General features: G+C 47.1%; 2 protein-coding genes across 4 annotated transcripts; one reads left to right on the top strand and one right to left on the bottom strand.

Annotated features, from left to right (window-relative positions):
- Positions 1-1,879: 1,879 nt before the first annotated feature.
- On the bottom strand, positions 1,880-10,074 carry TAFAZZIN (tafazzin, phospholipid-lysophospholipid transacylase). 3 transcript variants are annotated; one of them, XM_083592540.1, is made up of 11 exons: positions 9,955-10,074; positions 7,399-7,551; positions 5,921-6,049; positions 5,592-5,637; positions 5,284-5,369; positions 4,781-4,861; positions 4,589-4,630; positions 4,447-4,509; positions 3,568-3,620; positions 3,338-3,415; positions 1,880-2,537 (listed from the first exon to the last, which is right to left on the bottom strand). In XM_083592540.1, the coding sequence occupies exons 2-11, from the start codon at positions 7,505-7,507 to the stop codon at positions 2,436-2,438; spliced, it is 789 nt and encodes a 262-aa protein (XP_083448666.1). In that variant the 5' UTR covers positions 7,508-7,551; positions 9,955-10,074; the 3' UTR covers positions 1,880-2,435. The 3 variants fall into 3 exon arrangements, with proteins under 3 accessions (XP_083448666.1, XP_083448664.1, XP_083448665.1); XM_083592538.1 differs by lacking the exon at positions 9,955-10,074 and adding an exon at positions 9,053-9,271; XM_083592539.1 differs by lacking the exon at positions 9,955-10,074 and adding an exon at positions 9,064-9,254 and having other exon boundaries at positions 7,399-7,553.
- A 133-nt stretch (positions 10,075-10,207) lies between these two features.
- Positions 10,208-14,449, top strand: LOC310752396 (uncharacterized protein; the record flags this gene model as incomplete). The annotated part of the gene is made up of 2 exons (XM_083592516.1): positions 10,208-10,597; positions 12,250-14,449. 2 exons carry the CDS (start codon positions 10,208-10,210, stop codon positions 14,056-14,058), a joined length of 2,199 nt encoding a protein of 732 aa, XP_083448642.1. The 3' UTR covers positions 14,059-14,449.
- Positions 14,450-19,672: the final 5,223 nt, after the last annotated feature.

The raw sequence follows: 19,672 nt of genomic DNA, 5'->3' as shown, positions 1-19,672 counted from the left end.
GGTAGCCTGGCCATTCTTTTAAGATGGTAAATACAGTACTTAGTTCTGTAGAGAGCTGTACAGAGATGATATAAAACAGGGGTCAGCAACCTTTTTCAGCCGTGGGCCAGTCCACTGTCCTTCAGACCATGTGGTGGGCCAAACTATATTTTTGGGGGGGAAATGAACAAATTCCTATGCCCACAAATAACCCAGAGATGCATTTTAAATAAAAGGACACATTCTACTCATGTAAAAACATGCTGATTCCCAGCTCGGATTGAGAAGGTGATTGGGCCACATCCGGCCCATGGGCCTTAGGTTGCCTACCCCTGTGTTACACATATTGATAGTTTGCTCAGCTTAACAGATACTTGCCAGACTGTTTTTGCAGGGAGGTGTCAGCCCCTACAGTCCAAACACAATTGGAAAGCTTTTCCCATTTCCTTCCTCCTTGCAGAGAAATATTTGAGGTCAATTTGGGAGAGTCAAAATGGCTTCAGGATTGTTCTCCTGTACTATTTCAGACACGTGGTTTATATACTTGTGTATGTGTTTGCCATGTACATTTATGAATATGACCTTAGAATTCCTGTAACACTGACCAAACTGGTTATCTGGGGAGAACACAGCTCCCTTGCTAGAAAACTCTCCTCAGAGAGGCTCGCTTGGCACCTTCATTACATTTATTTAGGTGCCAGGTGAATACATCTCTTCGAACAAGCCTTTGGCTCATTAACATCCTACGACCTTTAACTGTCTGTGGGAGGGGGGTTATTAGGGGTTGTTGTTTTTGTTTACTTTCGCTTTTATTGTATTATGTTTTTTGTGTTTTCATCTGTATTTTAATGTTGTGAACTGTGATCTTCAGATCAGGGGCAGTATATAAATTTAATCAGTAAAATAATAACAATAATAGAACATCTCCACTGCCTCCTGGTCTGTTTCCACTTATAATTCAAAGTGCTGGTTATGACCTATAGAGCCCCATACAGCTTGAAGTCCAGACTACTGAAAGGCCGTATTCCCTCACACAAACCTGCCTAGGTTCTGAGATCTTCGGGGAAGGCCCTTCACTCGGTCCCACCACCCTCACAGACACACTTGGCGGTAAGTCAAGGTAAGTCAAGTGATAAGTCAAGGTAACATTGCAATGGGTATGTTCTGTGTGGCACTTAAATCACCACACACACAGAGAGAGAGAGAGAGAGAGAGAGAGGGATGCAAGTGAAGAGAGAAGCCTTGACAACTTTCTAGCACAATGTCTCCTCTGGTCAGCAGGAGGGAGGCATTTTCCTTGACACTGTAAACCACAGCTTTCCTCAGCCTAAAAAGGTAAAGGTATCCCTGACCGTTAGGTCCAGTCGCGGACGACTCTGGGGTCGCGGCGCACATCTCGCTCTATAGGCCAAGGGAGCCGGCGTTTGTCCGCAGACAGCTTCTGGGTCATGTGGCCAGCAGGACTAAGCCACTTCTGGCGAACCAGAGCAGCGCACAGAAACACCGTTTACCTTCCCGCCAGAGCGGTACCTACTTACTTGCACTTTGACGTGCTTTCGAACTTCTAGGTTGGCAGGAGCAGGGACCGAGCAACGGGAGCTCACCCCGTCGCGGGGATTCGAACTGCCGACCTTCTGATCAGCAAGCCCTAGGCTCTGTGGTTTAGACCACAGCACCACCTGCATCCCTTCCTCAGCCTGGCATCCTCTAAATGTTTTACACTACAAATCCCATCAGCCACCTGGCTGGGAAAGGCTCCTATAAATAGAGACGAACTGATATAAACAGATGAGGCATCCTTTGCATGTGTCTCTTTCTGAACAAAGAACAGCATGTGCAGAGAGCCATCGCCAGTCCTACCCTCCTCCCAGCCACCAGAAGAACTCAGCACAGGCTGCAGCAGGGTTTAAAATCATTTACTGGAAAATTGCCAAGTATAAAATCCACATTGGGGCCAATATTCTACAAAAAAGGAGAGAACTGACGGAATCAATCACCGATCCTTTCCAGCCCCCACTAAGCAATGCAGGCTGGTGCAAAAAGGGGGTCACTGCAAGGAGGGGCGGAGCCTGCTTTACCGTCCCCTCCCTAGCTCCTCCCCTTGGTCCTGTACACCCATCACCCACAGCTGCCAGTCTGGGCCCAAGCTCCTTCCAGCACCTCTGCTTCTGGTCACAGGGAACTCCACAGTCAATAGTCTTTCTGTGTTTCTCCCCTCCCTTTGGGAGGAAGCACAACAACAGAGCGTGAGACACACGGGTGGGGGTGGGGCTCCATGAGGTACGCAGAGAGCCTTCATCCATCTTTCTACATGCAATGCCAGTCCACTTGTGGCGTGGCATGGGCAACAGGTGGCAAAGTGGGAACGTCAGAGGTAGTCCATGCATTGTGTCGCACAGGACTGCACAATCCATGCTTTGGTGGAAGAGCTTCTGATGCTCATCCTGTTCACATCGCTAGCCCTGAAGCTTGAAAGTCTGATGCAGTCTCTCGGCCTGGTCCTTCAGTGCCTGGATCTCCTCCTGAATGAAATCAGTCAACGCTTTCCGCATCTCCATCTGCAAGCACAAGGAGCCATAGTCAGCAAGTCCACGCAACACACGCCAGCTCTCCGCCTATGTGCGGATGGGGACACCAAGAGCAGGTGTATCCCAAGAACCATTCCCACCTCCAGTTCAAACAAATTCACAAGCCTGGGGTCCAACCTAATCCATCGTTTGGGATCTCAAAGACTCCTGACGCATAAATCATCATGCAGCTAAGGTGGACCAATTTATAAACCAGCCAGGTAGGCAAAGCTTGAGCCCCCCCACATCTCTCCAATTCCCATCAATGCCAGCCTGAACTCATCATACCTTCGACAGCTGATAAATACTTCTGCTTCTCTTAGCAGATCAGTCTTACTTATTCCCATCATCATTCTCCTAGAAAGATGGCTGTTGGTTTCCAATTGTATTATAAAAAGGAATAGTCCCATGTTTCAGGGAATTATATAACAGGCACAATGGCTGTGTTTTGCCTCCAGTGCCAGATGTTGTTGAGAATGGCAGGTGGGCAGAGTCCTGTTGCACTCATGGCATCTGGCCACCCACTGTGAGAACAGAACGGTGCCCTAGATGGGCCACTAGGCTCTTTTATGTTCTTATGAAAGGCTAACATAAGAAGCAGGCTTGGCACACAGTCTTTCCTCATTGGGGGGAAATTTGTAACTGCTCATCCCTGCAAGGCCCCCTGTTTTACTAGTGCCCAACTCTATAGAGAATGAACCTTAAGTATGAATCCAGCTCTGAACCCATCAGTGCAGTATGTCAAGCCCTTAACGATTAGCCATCCTATTTCTTCCCTACTTTGCACTCACTGCTGATTTGTTCTCTGCCCGCAGGTGCTCCAGCAGCGGACGGGCACTGAATGGCTTCCCAATTAGCACGGTGATCTTCTGTAGCAAGAAGAAAAGGCAGCATGAGCAAACCGGTAACAAGCGAGGCAAATTGCTTCACTTGCACAAGTCTTCAACTTGCTGGTGACTTAGAATCCCCTGCCACTCCCGTCTGCAATGCTAGGAGCGCTCTTCCCATCTCCAACACTCACCTGCCCAGCACGGGGCACATATGGGGGTGCATTGGGGAGTACATCATTCATTCCTAGGGAGATGGGGGGAAACAACAACACAAACAGTTAGTCTTGATCCCAGCCCCATCATAAGCCATATATATAAAAAATGACAAAATGGAATAGGATTCCTGTGTATTTAAGAGCTGTACAGAAGGGATCATTTTAGCAGGAGCTGAAAAGAGCGTCCACTACTAAATTCATAGCATTCCATGTGGATTATGCAAGTAGGTTAGACATACAACCTATCCAGACAAAGTAGAAATTGGCATGTGTTTAAATTCTATTTTGATTTTTTTTAAAAAAAATACCTGACTTTAACATTTTTTATGTTTGTAAGATTTTACCAAAAATAAAAAATAAAAATCATGTGCTAGATAAATGTTGGAATTGTGTGTGGAGCCCCGGCTCACTCAGCAGAAAACTGGGTGAGGCTCCTCCCACTTCAGAGAACAAGGTTTAAATAGAGCTACCTCTGGAAGTAGATGGGAGGAGTTACTTGTTCCAGGGTACCCTCCAGCATCAAGTGAGAAGAAAAGGTCATGCTGGTTTTTCAAAACCCATTCCCGCATCCTGAATCTCAATATTCTCACTAAACTACTTCTGAAATACAAAATGTTGGTTTCAAAAGTAAGATGGAGAGTTAGTTTGTGTCACATTCTGCCAGCCTTCCTTGTGCACACTTTGGGCATTGCCTTTGGAAATCTGGTCCCTGCCAAAATCAACCTTTCTGCACAGATCTTAAAGGAAGACAAGTGTCCTATTCCACCAGAAATCTGAGAACCCTTATATCTTCTACCTATGCCATTGCCACCTGCCTAACATCAGACCTCGTCCCTCTCCTGATTCAGGTCTCACCTACATGCCAGAGTGGCAGTATAATGGGGTGAAGGCGGCATTCAGCCAGAAGACGCCCAATGCCTGGAAGAAATAAGAGGAAGGGGAGTTAGAGAGGATGAAATGGTCCCAGAATGCTCCTCTCCTACTAAAAAATACCTACCCCATTTGAAGCGCATGAATTCCTGAGTCATGTTTACTTTGCCTGAAAGAGGAAGATGGAGAACAGTTAGGGCAGTTGGTGGGCAGTGTAGGTTAGCCTCTGAAGCAAACAATACAACCACCACACCTATATCTATCTGCCACCCCCAGCCCCAGTATGCTCACAGAACCACTTCCAAGCACTGCTACCTACCTTCTGGGAACATGTGAACCCAGTCTCCATGGTTGAGTTTCTCAAGAATGTAGTCCATGCCTTTCTGATAGACTCCATCTCCTGCAGGAAGAATGAACAGATTAATGGCAGTTCAATCCCGCATGGAGGGCTCATGCAGCCCTAACCAGAACATTCTCTCACCATTCCAAGACAAGTCATAAGCATTGAAAAGAAAACAGATTTTTGCCTTTAAGAGTGATGCTTACTTAGAACCCTTTCCATTTGCAAAGCAATTAAAAATCTCTTTCTTCACGGCGTCCTTGTTGATAAGCCACTATTATTCCCATTTTACACTTGTCAGCTGGAAAACAGAGGCTGGGAGAAATGGAGGCACAAGGCTTCAAACTGAGTAAGTGAATTACTTCTCAGGCCTGGATTTGGTACAGCTGTCCACGGCCCAAGCCTTGTCTGGGTAACCACCCCATTTATAACCCAAGAGCTGCTTGCCTGCCCCATGTCTATTAAGCAAACCATCTGCTTACCACGACAGACAGGTACACATCGCCCAAGGCTGAAGAAACGGGAATGCAGCTCCTTGGTGAAGCAGATGTCCGCAGCTGTTGGGGTCCTGGGAGAGCACAGAGACTGTTAAAACCACGTCACAACATGCTCAGCCAAGTTTTCATCTGGGCTCTCCAAAACCTTGGGAGCTCAAACTGAATATGATGGGCAGTCCTACAAACACCCAGGAACGTTTATTTTTATTTATTCAATCTGTATACCGCCCTATCCCTGTAGATCTCAGCTCATTCCTTCCTCACAGGGAATAACCACCTTTCCCAATACTTACCAGCGCATTTTCTGCAAGTTCCAGACGTGCCGTAATTTCAGGATCCCTGGGGGAGGCACAACCACATTAATACAGGGAACAATCCAAATTAAATCTACCATAGCTAATACAGGAAAATGCTGCACGCACAGGGGTCAGGCTTGGGATTCATCCTTAAGGTTAAGCCTCATTCATGAAGGTCCTAAGGGAGGGGGGGGAGCACCCATTCTTGCCCACTGTGCTCCAGACCTCAGGAAGGTGATTGGCCTGGTCTCTCAAAACAGAAGAAAAGAGCAATACCTTCCCCTTCCCACCCACCAGGTGGCAGCACTTCCCTTCTAGTACCCTACCCCACAGATGTGGATCATCCATGCAGGACTGGTGGTTGCAGACCGTCAAAAGAGGGATGCCTTCCTGGCGCTTCTCAATAAGCTCATACAGTACTTCTTTGTTATGGACATTCAGCTGGTTCATATACCCTGAAAGCGGGAGAGCAAAATGACAGCTCACTGACAGCAAAGAGAGTGTAGAGAGAAAGGCTGAGGAGTTCTTAGGCGCAAATTCAGACTGGAACAAGATAGATTGCTCTGTCTAGGTTCCCAGTGCTCTATCTAGCCATTAATAACAATGGGTAGCGGCAATAATTTGTGGTTTTCCATATTTAGCAGTCATAGGGCAGTTTTGAGCAAAGCATTAGGTAAATGTAAAGGTAAAGGACCCCGGGATGGTTAAGTCCAGTCAAGGCATTACACACAGTTCACATAGGAAGCTGCCTTGGTATTGGCTACACGGCCTGGCAGCAGAACTGTCTGGTTCCTGGGTTCAGGGGTCTTTCCCAGACATGCCTGGAGATGCCAAGGATTGAATGTGGGACACTCTGCACTCAAAGTGCAAGCTGCCCCACTGAGATCCACACATTGTTTTGCTGCAACCACCTTGAAACAACCTTGCAAGGCCAATATTGTTACATCCGCCATTGCCAGAGTGCTAGTAGTGGATGGGTTGCCTAAAGATACCTAGCAAGCTCTTGGCAGAGAAGAACTACAACAGCTCTCATTAGGGGCATGGGATGGGGAGAAATAGGGAAAACAGAAGACCTAGCTTAATACAAGGTTCTGGGTTCTGGTGGCCCTCAGGCAAGACTGAGTGGCTATAAAGCAGAGGGAGAGCCCAAGATATGTAAACAAGTGGAGCACACAGACAGCTCCCTCACTGGCTTTGCATTCACCAGGTCCTCTCTCTTCTCCCATAACAAGTCCAGGGCCAGATTGTGGCCTTCCAGGTCTCCCTATCTGGCCTCAAAACTCTCCTCTGGGTGTACCACTTCTGAGCCCTGTTTTCACCCTGCTTCTTGAGAGATTTTGTCTCTTGCTTGCCTCTGGCTCCTGCTCAGGTGAAACGTAACCTATTACACAAAGGCAAGAGTCCTCTCTTGTTCCACCCACTTTTGCTTCTGGCTCCACCCACCACTGGCATATGGCCCCCAGAAGTTTGCCCAAGAGACAATTTGGCCCTCAGGTGGAAATAGGTTCCCCACCCTATGCCCACCCCTGTCACTAATCTAGTTCTGACTCCAAGAGCTCAGTCTTCATTTCCCTGCCCAGCAGAAGTGAGTCAAAACCTCGGGATCCCTTCCACTTCTACAATATTAAGATTCTAAGGAATCTCCACATGTCTTCCTGAGCTCCAGGAACAGCATGAGTCTCTTGCAGTCTTCCAGGGAGCCTAAATGGCAATGCCGTCAAGCATTTCTGCACACCCTGCCATGAACTCTTTTTGTCCCTTTTGTGAAACTAGCTGTGTAGGGACAGAAGTTACAGGTACTCACTGGTCCAGAAGCAGCTGTAGGTGCCCACCAAGCCCATGACCACCCTGCTGGCCAAGGTCCAGGGCAGATGTGGGGCTGGGGGAAAGGGCCATTTCACCTCAAGGGGCATCTTCCCATCCCTGGCAATCCTTGAGGTAAGAGTGTCAGCTGTCCCTGCCAAAGAGAACAGCAGATTGCTTTGCAACCTATCACATTTGCCTACGGCTCTTGGTATGTAGTCCTCTCCCCTGCCCAGGTTGTGTTGCAACTTGCAGGTGGAGCCACCACATCCTGCCGTCTCACCTCTGCCTGAGGGCTGTCACCACATTTAAAAAAAGAAAAAAGTGATGAGGCTAAACAACAGGATTAAGCAGAACAGTGCAATTACAGAGAGGCTGTAACTGAAGTTATGTGGGCCAACCCTGGGTCCACACCCAGCAAAAACGATTACTAAAGCACCTCTGTTGTGTTGTTTCACCCCAGATCTAGAAAAATTAGTTTTGAGGTAGGGGTGTGAAAGGGTGGCAAAGATCACTAGTTAGTGGTGCAGGGATTTTACTATACGCATTAAATACAAATATACTGTGAATGAAAGCTTGGAGAGAAGTGGTAATTTTGAGAAGTATTTTGAGGAAATGCCTTCTTTCCACCCGTCATCCCTGATGCACCCATTCTTTTTTAAATTGGTCCTCTAATCAGAGGAGCAATCTGAGCAACACAAACTCAGGAAGTGGCTCTCAAATGTTTTAGGTGGATATTTATTGCAATTTTGGTCATATTTATTTATTTCACTTCTTCAGTATAGAAAAACCTTGAAGTGGTTTACAAAAAGAACAGTACAATAAAGCTATTTTTTTAAGAAAATAAAACATTCAAAAAATAAAAACCAGGAATAAACTAAAAACACATCAGAATTCTAGAAATCTTGGTAATTTCTTTTGTGAGCCGAATCTTCTTCCCGTGTGCATTCAGAGGTGTAAGGAAAGATGCACCGAATCCCTCAGTCCTCTTCTCCCTTTCTACCAGCCTTCACCTCCTTTTCTTGCAGCAAGCAGGCAGGCAGCCACCAGGTGCTCTCCATCCCCAAGCCCACTGCTCCCCACCTGCGCCCCAATACCCTCCCACATCTCTCCCGTGGAAAGAGGGACATCCTAAGGCAGCATGTCCAGAGTCCATTTTGGGGGCCTAATCCGGCCTGCCGGTCGGTTTCATCCGGTCCCTGTGGCAGTTCATCTCCTAAATCCTAAAAAAACCTCAACAACTTCAATCTTAAAAACAACTTTGGTCGAGCCTCACGCATGTTCACTTTATCAAATCTGGCCGTCTATGAAAAAAGTTTGGGCCCCCCCGTCCTAAGGGAACATTCCTAAGGGACGTTCCGGGATGAAATCGGAAGCCCAGGTCGGCTTCTCTCCGTCAGGGGCGCCCCTGGAAAAGAGGGAGGGTCCGCGCGCCCCTTTCCGACTTTGCCTTGGCGCCTCTCTCCGGGAGCCCCTTTCCCTCGCCCTTCTCTTCCAAGCAGCCTCTGCCGCCCGCTTTCCGCAAGGCCCAGAAACCCAGCAGGGGCAGCTTCCCCACCTCGGCGCCGGGGGAGGCGGGTGCCAGACGGAGACGAAGCGGGAGGCAAGCGGCGCCTCCGTCCGCCCCCCGCGCCTCCCCATTGCACCCCACTCACCTCCTGCTCCTCCTGCTAGCTGCCTTCAAACTCCTCTTCTTTCTTATCGCGGCGAGAAAGAAGCAGCTCGGCCCCAAAGCGCCCCAGTTTTGCAAACTCTCTTCCCACGTAAATATTTTTTAATTATTTATTTATTTTTATTTTAATAAGAGAGGCGTAATCAGAAACAGAGGGTCGTAAAGCGTTCTCGGACACTTAGCGGTCGTGAACTGTCGCAAAAGGCTACTCGACTGACGCGCGCGCTTTCCGGCAAGGCCTCGGAACCGGATGACGGTCGGAGCTTCCGCTAAATGTTGAAGGCGGCCCATCGCGCAGCAATGTCGCTCTACCCCGTGGCATCTCTATGGTGGAATTCTTATTCGCCTCGCCTTGCGAGTTAAAAGTGGGAAATACAGTATCCTGCTTTAATTTAGAGAGGAATAATCACGAATAATGAGCCTCCTCCCGCCTTGTTTTATGATACGAGTGGAGAACTCCGACTTTTTGAAAGACAAACAGAAACAGACAGGACAGGCTTTTGTTCTTAGATTAGGAACTTCCTTATGAGTTAAAAAAGAGCTGACTGAGCTCGCTTAAAACATGTTGCCCCCTTTCACATAAGCATATTGTATTCCTTATCTCTCTCTGTGTGATGCACATATATTTTAAATGGGAGCAAACACAATATTCCATGTGCAATATTTGGCGCCCTTTAACAGCGCGATCCTATACGTTTTACTCAAAGTGACTTGCTTTGTTGCAGGAGACTCGCGGCGCAATCCTGGTGCACGTTTTCAAAGAAGTCCTACTGAGCTACTCCCACAAAAGCGTGCATAGAATTGCAACCTTTATTTAATGTAATAGATCATTGAATATTACTTTGTTCTGTATCTTGTTTATTTCAAGTCATAACTTTGACTTACTTGTATCGGATCGGATTTGTTATAAGATGCGCGACCTTTGCGGTATATGTTGTTGCTTCTTCAGCTTGTAAAGCCCCTTGTGTTTAGCAATACAGAAAGGTGATATGCAAATAAAAAGTGATGATGGCGATTTATAACTGAATCTCATCTCGCCACGTGCAAATCCTTTTCCCTATGGAAATGCGTTGAAGCCGAAAGCGTGACTGGATGTAGCTCGTGAGCATCCAAACGGCAGCCAGTCCTAAAGCAAAGAATGGTTCTTTCTTATTGTGAAGGTGAAAAACAAACGCACCGGCGGGAAACGTTTGGCAAAGGACTACATTTCCCAGCAGCCGCATTAGGGTTGACGCATGCCCTCGCGGGGCTAGAAGCCGTCTCCAGGTGTCCGAAGGCTCCCCCGTGCCCCGGTTCCCATTCATCAGTCCCGGAGCCGTGCACGACCTCGGGAGCCGCCGGCATGTCTTCTTCTGCAGCGGCGGAACCCGAGAGCAAAGCGCTGCCCATCGTCGTGAGAACGTACTTCTCCGAGGTTGTGGAAGACGATGGGAACTTCATCCAGGCGGTTTGCAGCCTGTGCAGGCACAAGAGGAAGACCATCCGAGGGCAGCACAAGGCGCCATCCAATTTCACCAAACACGTGCAGGTACAGAATGGCAGCAAAGGGCCACTACGCATTCGCACGTGAGCCAGCCCGATTTGCAGATAGGTTTAAGATTAGCGATCCGGGAGCCCCCGTGGGCACGACCAGCATGCAAACTCCCCGTGCAAAAGGGATGGTGGCTCAGGTGCTGCGTGCGCTTCAGGGCCGCTTATTATGCTCAGGAGCGCTTTGCCGTTATTAGCCACCCACGCCTGCGGCAGCATCTTGTTTCGGACCTCGATGTCGCCTGGTTCAATGCACGCGTTCAAGCAACCTTGGTCGTCCTCAATAGATCAGATTCAGGCCATGGCCCTCCTGCAGTTGCTGATCTCTACCCTTAGGGCTGGAACAGGGATGTGGCTCTCCAGGTGGTGTTGGACTACTTTCATCATCCCCAAGCCAACATGACCAGTGAGTGGTCAAGCATGGCGGGAGCTGTAATCCAGCAAGATCTGGAGAGCCACAACTTCCCTGCCCCCAAGCTAAACAAAGACTACTCTGCATTGCAAGGAGTGGAGTCTGGACTCTTGCATCACCTGATTCCACAAATTGTGGTTGACCTCTCCAGTCCTCAAGGATCCTAGTCTTGGACTGGAGAAGGGATAGCACATCACGTTGGAGAACCACATCAAAATATTTTCAGTGCGTATTTTCATACACATCAAATGCCAAACTACAGCAGATAAATTTATTGCCTTTAGGATGATCTTACTTTAAAATAATAATAATGAAATAGGAGATGCTTAGAACATAAGAATAATTTTTCAGGGATAGGGAAGCTGTGGACCTCCAAGTGTTGTTGAACTACAGCTCCCATCATCCCTGACCACCGGCCATGATGGCTGAGGGTGATGAGAGTCCGACGTCCTCTGGAGGGTCACCGGTCCCGTCATCACGTGTTTTAGTAGCTCCAGCCAAAGTTCCATAGGAAACCATCATTCTGTTTGGGAAGGCCTGCCAGATGCTTCAGGAAAGGTCATAAGATGAGTGGAAAAGTACCCACCCCCAATTTTTTATGCCCAGCATTTGGTATTCAGAGATATACTGCCTCTGAATATGTTGATTCTAATCGGTTGTCATAGCTAAGAGACTTTCCAAAAAGATAGCTTAAAATCAGAGGTATTATAAAAAGAAATTATTTTTACTTAAAATTAATTTTTAGCATGGTTAGTGGATGCTTTTGCTTCTTTGCTTTTTCTGTTTAGCAATTTGGCAGCACTCTTGCAAATTTCTCAGTAAGGGTATGGAGACTGGATATTTTAAAATAAAAATAAAGGGGCTGGATTCAGCTAATGAGTGGACATCCACATAAGGACTTTTGCTAGTGCAATGGGACTTTCCTCCCCACTGCAACCCCCATTGGCTTATGTTGGGATTGGGAGAATCCCCAGAACAGCACATGGGGTGTGATGGGAGGAGAGGGGAGTTGATTCCATCAAGCAAGCAGAATTGTTTGTGCTGATGAAGCAATCTCCTTAGTGCTAAGTTGAATTCCTCCCAATATCTGTGAGATCCTGACTCCACAGGCAACTGAGCAAATCATCAGGTCTGTCAGTACTTTTGCATGTGACAAGCATTTATAAATTTCTGTTTGATTCCCAAAAATAATTTCTATATCCTATTGCACTGACTGAAATAGTTCTCCTCTGTTGTAGAGAATCCATGGAGAAAAATATCTGAAGCTGATGCACAAAAGGAAAAATATCCATTGCAAACAAATTGGTAGTGGCATGTTAAAAATTTCTGAGAAAATTCCAAAATACAGTGAGCCTCATTGGGACCCTTACTCACAGTATCAGCTCTGTGATCAGTCTTTATCCAAAGAAAACCTGGATCAACTAATTCTCAATTTTCTCATCACTGATATGCTTCCCTTGTCGATTGTTGACGGAAGTGGCTTCCACACTTTGATTAAAGGGATTATTCCCAGTGCCGCAGTCACTTCTACAGAAACCTTACGGAACAACCTTGCAAGACAGTATTCCTTGGTTCTTGAAAAAATTAAAAGGAAATTGGACTCAGTTTCTTATGTTTGTACAACTGCAGATGTGTGGATGCATCAGGGGCAAAGTTATGTGGGTGTCACATGCCACTGGATCAATTCAGCTACCTTGACAAGAGAATCTGCTGCCTTGAGCTTCCGACGCTTTCCTGGGCCGTGTTCATACAGCAAGCTTGCTTCTGTGCTGACTGAGATCCATTCGCAGTATGATTTGGACTCCACAAAAATAACGCACATTGTCACAGACAACAGGAACCATTTCCAGAAAACCTTTCAGCTGTTCTCTGGACCCAAAGAGCAGCTGGAGGACAGCTTGGACCAGCAAGAGGGGAATGATGTGAAGAAGCAAGTGAATCCCCCGGATGCTGATGCCTGTGTCCACGTGCGCATTTATGAAGCCTTGTCAAGTGACACTGTTGATTCTTCTGACCTCTTCTACTTGCCACCCCGCGTGGCCTGCTTTTCCTGCACACTCAGCTTTGTGGCTGCGACAGCTGCTTCCAGAGCACTGGCCACCAACCCTCCATACAGGCACCTTTTCCAAAGCGTGGCAAGCAAATGCTGTGCTTTAAGGAATGTTTCCCAAGATAGCCTGAAAAATGCAGAGCTTGTTAATTACGCCCTCGGAAAGTCTCTCCCCAAACCGGCCTCCATATGGAATTCTGAGTTTGACAGCTTTTGCCGCATATACGACATGCGGGGCACGGTGAATCTCATAATGGCCTGCCTCCAGCTTCCAAAATTTACCAACCTGGAGCTGGAGTTCTTAGGGGAGTGGTTGGAGGTGATGTCTCCGATTGCTACAGCACTTGACAAACTTCAGACAGAAGAGGCCATCGAGTCTTTCTGCGGTGCTGTCCTGCCCATGGTGCTCGTGTTAAACAGCCGACTTGAGTCGGTGTCTCCAAAATACACTTCTTGCCTGGCAGATGCACTGAAGGGGGAGCTTCAGAAGCAGTTTGGGCACATGCTGACCTTTGACACAGCCGTAAGTAGTAAAAAGACAAAGCCACTAGTCATTGCTTCTGTATCACATCCATTTTTTAAATTGCGTTGGCTGCAAAGTCAAGATGATAAGAAGATTGCTCAGGAGCTTTTCTTACGAGAGCTGCTCCGCTGTGACACTCTGTTGTCGAAGGCTGACAGTCAAGCCGCAGCAATGAAAGCTGCCGATGATTTTTATGGCTTTGATGATCCGGGGGTTAATGCAGCTGAGTCTGCATTAAGGAATATTGGGATACAGTTCCTCAACGATCCATCGCATGAGCTGAGGCAACTGAAAAGATACCCAGCCATCGCCAAGCTTTTTATCAAGTTCAACACCACTCTGCCAAATTCTGCTCCTGTAGAAAAACTGTTCTGCCAAAATGGACAAATCCTGGGGCCCAACATGGCCTCCCTTCAGGATTATGTGTTAGAGATGATGATGTTGTTGCAGAAAAATTCCCAGTTTCTTGTATGATATATGTCCATAGAGCAGTGGCCTAGAGTCAACATGGTGCCCTCCATATGTTGTTGGACGGCAACTCTCATACTCATCTCTAACCATTGGTCATACTGGCTGGAGCTGAAGGAGTCCCAACAATGTCTGGAGTGCCACAGGCTCCCACACCACTGCTCTGCAGACCAGTTTTTCCACATGTTCCACCTTCAGAAAAACTCTTTCCATGTTGCTCCTTCTGCTGAGGCACCAATGAAACTGTCACATCTCTCCTGTGCATTGCAGAGTGTTTTGGGGCATGTTCTAGGGCGCATACTCAGGGATGGCTCAAGAAAGGCGCTGATGTTGTTGTTGCTGCTGCTGCTGCTGCTGTATTAAGCAGCGTAGGTGTGATGGGCTACATTGGCTCCCAGTACGTTTCCGAGCACAATTCAAAGTGCTGGTGTTGACCTTTAAAGCCCTAAACAGCCTCGGCCCAGTATACCTGAAGGAGCGTCTCCACCCCCATCGTTCTGCCCGGATGCTGAGGTCCAGCGCCGAGGGCCTTCTGGCGGTTCCCTCATTGCGAGAAGCAAAGCTACAGGGAACCAGGCAGAGGGTCTTCTCGGTAGTGGCGCCTGCCCTGTGGAACGCCCTCCCATCAGATGTCAAAGCGATAAATAACTACCTGACATTCAGAAGACATCTTAAGGCAGCCCTGTTCAGGGAAGTTTTTAATCTGTGATATTTTAGTGTATTTTTGGTTTTCTATGGAAGCCGCCCAGAGTGGCTGGGGAAACCCAACCAGATGGGCGGGGTACAAATAATAAATTATTATTATTATTATTATTATTATTATTATTATTATTATTATTACAGGGACTCGCCAGTAACTTGCCAGTACCTTGCCCTTAAGTAGACCCCAGTCCCTACCACCAAGCAACAACAGGGCAATGAATCCTGAGGAGGCCGTGTTTGGCGTCCTTGCCTGGAGGCTCCACTTGTGCTAGAAGGGGCATGGTAGCTCTCGTTCATCTGCTTGATGGGAGAGAAGGAGTACCTGGAGGATACAAAGCCAGAGGGAGAGGGAGGAGGGGCAGTGGAAGGCCAGAGAACAGGCTGGACTACCTAGGCATCTAAGAGGGCTCTCACACAAATAAGGGTGGCTTGGGCCATACTCCCCTGCCAGATGCCTTCTGCAATCTTGCTGAGTTTTCCTCAGACAGTTGCCCAGTGCGCCTGCATGGTGAGGGCCAGACCTGTGTCCACTCAGTTCATGCTGAGCACTGGACAAGCTTGTTGGCTTTCGTATAAACTTGGTTTGAAATTTGCTGCTTTGAACTGTATTCTTTTGATAAATATTTTACACTCTGTTTTACGTAAAGCGTAGCATTGATTAAGTGACGTATACATTTTGTTAAAATAAAAGAAAACATTTCCATGGTCATGAACTGACAATGCACCCTGAAATCCCCTCTGACTGTGTATTGCACAGGAAGATCATCAGCAATAAGGAAGTTTCCTTTCTCGGCAGCTTGTCCACCCTTCCTGATCTTACCAAGGACCCCTTCTGAGAGGAACTCAGAAGCTTGAGACTGCCATTCAGGAGTCTGGCTTCTCAAATGCAGCCAAAGTGACTCCATGAGGTTACAAGGAGCTTTAGATGTGGTGACACCTAGTTTGCTCAGTTGATATTGTGGCATGTTACTTTAGTGTGGGGCCTCCCCTCTGGCGGCAAGTAAAGGCCAGTCTGAGAACTGCTGCTGTAGAGAGATGATATAGAACAGGGGTCAGCAACCTTTTTCAGCCGTGGGCCGGTCCACCGTTCCTCAGACCATGTGGTGGGCCAGACTATTTTTTTTTGGGGGGGGGGGAATGAACGAATTCTTATGCCCCACAAATAACCCAGAGATGCATTTTAAATAAAAGGACACATTCTACTCATGTAAAAACACCAGGCAGGCCCCACAAATAGCTCAGAGATGCATTTTAAATAAAACATTCTACTCATGTAAAAACAAGCTGATTCCCGGACCATCCATGGACCGGATTGAGAAGGCTATTAGGCCGCATCCGGCCCCCGGGCCTTGGGTTGCCTGCCCCTGATATACAGTGGTACATCAGGTTACATACGCTTCAGGTTACATACGCTTCAGGTTACAGACTCCGCTAACCCAGAAATAGTACCTCGGGTTAAGAACTTTGCTTCAGGATGAGAACAGAAATCATGTGGCAGCAGCGCGGCGGCAGCAGGAGGCCCCATTAGCTAAAGTGGTGCTTCAGGTTAAGAACAGTTTCAGGTTAAGAACAGACCTCCAGAAAGAACTAAGTACTTAACCCGAGATACCACTGTAGAATCTTTCCTAAGAAAGTGAGCTGGCAAATCCCCTGGTTCAAATCTCCCCTCAGTTATGACCCCATTAGATTGCCTCAGGCAAGTCACTCTGGTAGCTCAGTTGAAGACTGCCTCTTTGCACGCAGAAGGATCCAGGTTCAATTCTTGGCCTCTCCAATTAAAAAAGCACATTGAGTAGCAGTTAGTTAATTGGGCAGTATCCAACTAACTTGTTCCATCAGCGCAAGGATTTCACTTATCCTCTGGCGCACATCTGCAATAAAGACGTAATAACGGTGACCTACCTCACAGAACTGTTGTAAGGAGTATTGAGAGAATATATATCAAGAGCTTTCAACAATTGGGTTAAGCACTATATAAATGCTAGATATTATTGTTGGATGATTTATATAATGTAGTAGATATGTCAGAACACCCGCATTTTCATGGTTCACTGTACTTTTTTTGTCAAAATGCGTTTATAACATTTAAATTTCAGAAAGCCACTATTATATGATACTTTTTAAAAGTGCAAATGAAAAAACTGATCATTGAAATTCTTCATAACTCATCAAGCAACAGGCGAAAGCCAAAACAGATAACTTTCCTGTGGAGAAAGACTGTACTCAGAGCTGGCCTACCCATGAAGCAAGTTGAGGCGACCACCTCAGGTGGCAGGATTCATCACCTGAATTGACAGCAGACCCTGATGTTGAACTTCCTCCCCCCCCCCACTTGTTCCTGATGGGGAGCAGGGCACCATTTTGGGGTCTGCCTCAGGTGCCAAAATGTCTTGGGCCGGCCCTGCCTATACTCAGTTGGTGAAACTCCTGCATAGGATTGCACCTTCTAGCTAGGAAGTTTTGATTAAAGCAATGAGGAGGATGTAAGGATGTTTAAGATTCTCTTGTGTTCTTTGCTTATCAGATTTTCCACAGAAATTGTAAATTTGGATTAAATGGAGAAATAACATGGGGTGGCATTTTGACAAGGGTGATGTCCTGCAGATACGGCACAAAACATGCACGCATGAGCAGCTCTGAGTGCACGATAAACTGCTGTGGAGGCGCCCACAAGGTGCTTCTTCAAGTATACATGGCACAGACCACTGAGGGCTGGGGTAGGTAAAAGTATATATAATTAGCAGACCTAGAAGTTAACTGGCAACCATGTATTTAAGCTGTTATGGTTCTTGGTGTCTGCCCCCCAACCCCCACCATGTATATGATCTAACCTGTTATCCTGGTATGTCCAACAAGCAGTAACACACATCGCATTGAAAATGCTTTTGCTTTCTCAGATGTTGTGCTTGATACTTAATGAGCTCTTATTAGTGAAGACATACTGCATAATAGATTGCCGTAGTATTACCACATCAGTTTTAAGCAAGTTGCCCCATACTTTCACTGAATGTGATGACATTGTGGTTGGTTGTATATTCAGTTGTTGCTGGATATAGTTTCACTCATGGGCGTAGCCAGGATTTTTGTTAGTGGGGGGCAGGCCTTTGTTGGGGGGGGCAGAACCTCAGTTACCTATGTATTTTTATTTTTATTTAATTTTATTTATTTGGGGGGACAGCTGCCCCTTCCTGCCCCCCCTTGACTACGCCCATGGTTGCACTGACCATACATGGTTGTGATGACAAAACCAGCTGGAAGTACAGTTTACCCTTCATTAAACAAGGTTTTATGTCACCTCTTGGCACATATTAGTGCTTAGAGCTGTTTTTGCGTATGTGCTGAGTTTCTGTGTTCAAATGTCTATTGATTTTTTTGTTTCAGTGTGCTGATGTACACGTTTGATTTTGAGTCACTTGAGATAGGGGAATGTGCCCTGGGGAACAGTGAAACCTGTGGGATTCCTGAAACAAAGAAATGTGGGGGCGGATGGAGATAGGAGTATGGTGAGTAGTCAGTAGAACAATAATGGCACTTGTTTTACTGGTTTGGGATCTGATCAGAGAGAGGGAGGAGAGAATGAATATGGGAATTCCTGTATGAATTGCAAACTAGTTGCAACATAGGGTATGGGATAAGAAAGGCAAATCCTGCACCTTTCCAGACAAAAAAATAATACTCGAAACTTTTATTAAACTATATCCATTTTGTGCAGTATCCATCCTATCACCATTGACTGGAACTGGAGTTAATATGCTTGCAGGAATTATTGCTGCTCCCCCGCTTTAGTAACAAGAAAGGATGGTAGATGTACACCACTGTGCTAAAGGATAGTGTGATGTATCTGTCTGTCCACAGCGCCACCCGCGTCCCTTTACTGACACCTTAATGTGGCAGCTACACATACCACATGATCTATGTATATCTCGGGCCAAACTAGGCATGATAAACACCAGGGGTAAGTCACTGAGCTCTCTAAGTGTATTTCCACAGAAGCCCCATAACACTGAAATGCACTCAGTATATGTGCTGATCTCCGAAGAATTGATGCTTTTGAATTCTGGTGCTGGAGGAGACTCTTGAGAGTCCCATGGACTGCAAGAAGATCCAACCTCTCCATTCTGAAGGAAATCAGCCCTGAGTGCTCACTGGAAGGACAGATCCTGAAGCTGAGGCTCCAATACTTTGGCCAGCTCATGAGAAGAGAAGACTCCCTGGAAAATACCCTGATGTTGGGAAAGATGGAGGAGAAGGGGACGACAGAGGACAAGATGGTTAGACAGTGTTCTCGAAGCTACCACCATGAGTTTGATCAAGCTGTGGGAGGCAGTGGAAGACAGGAGTGCCTGGCGTGCTCTGGTCCAGGGGTCACGAAGAGTCGGACACGACTAAACAACAACAACATGTGTGGAATATATTAGCCATGCCAGCCACCTGCCCCTCTTGTCAGTCATTGGCACGGAAACACAATACCCAAATAGGCTGATATGTGGGGTACCCCGGGATGGGAGCCCACGAGTGGGTGCCCTACGAGGGGGAGAGGGGGGAAGCGAAACGAAGCCAGCCTCCCTTGTCTGTTTTATCCCTTTTTAAAAGTTCTGCCCCGTTTTCTGAGGAGCTTCCTGCACAAAGCGGCTTACAGTTTTATTTAAAACTGAAGAGTTGCACAATGCTATGACCAATACAGTGGTACCTCGGGTTAAGTACTTAATTCGTTCTGGAGGTCCGTTCTTAACCTGAAACTGTTCGTAACCTGAAGCACCACTTTAGCTAATGGGGCCTCCCGCTGACGCCACGCCGCCGGAGCACGATTTCTGTTCTCATCCTGAAGCATAGTTCTTAACCCGAGGTACTAATGCCGGGTTAGCGGAGTCTGTAACCTGAAGCGTCTGTAACCCGAGGTACCACTGTATAGGCCAGG

This window comes from Podarcis filfolensis (assembly GCF_964270895.1).
Source record: "Podarcis filfolensis genome assembly, chromosome: 17".
NCBI classification, from domain to species: Eukaryota; Metazoa; Chordata; class Lepidosauria; order Squamata; family Lacertidae; genus Podarcis; species Podarcis filfolensis.
This window is presented reverse-complemented; position numbering and strand designations above follow the sequence as displayed.

Coding starts and splice junctions, on each gene's coding strand:
- TAFAZZIN (XM_083592540.1), bottom strand. CDS start 7,507: ATGCCCCTTGAGGTGAAATGGCCCTTTCCCCCAGCCCCACATCTGCCC. Junction 6,050..7,398: donor CTACAGCTGCTTCTGGACCA/GTGAGTACCTGT, acceptor TCCCGCTTTCAG/GGTATATGAACCAGCTGAAT. Junction 3,621..4,446: donor ACTGCCACTCTGGCATGTAG/GTGAGACCTGAA, acceptor CCATCTCCCTAG/GAATGAATGATGTACTCCCC.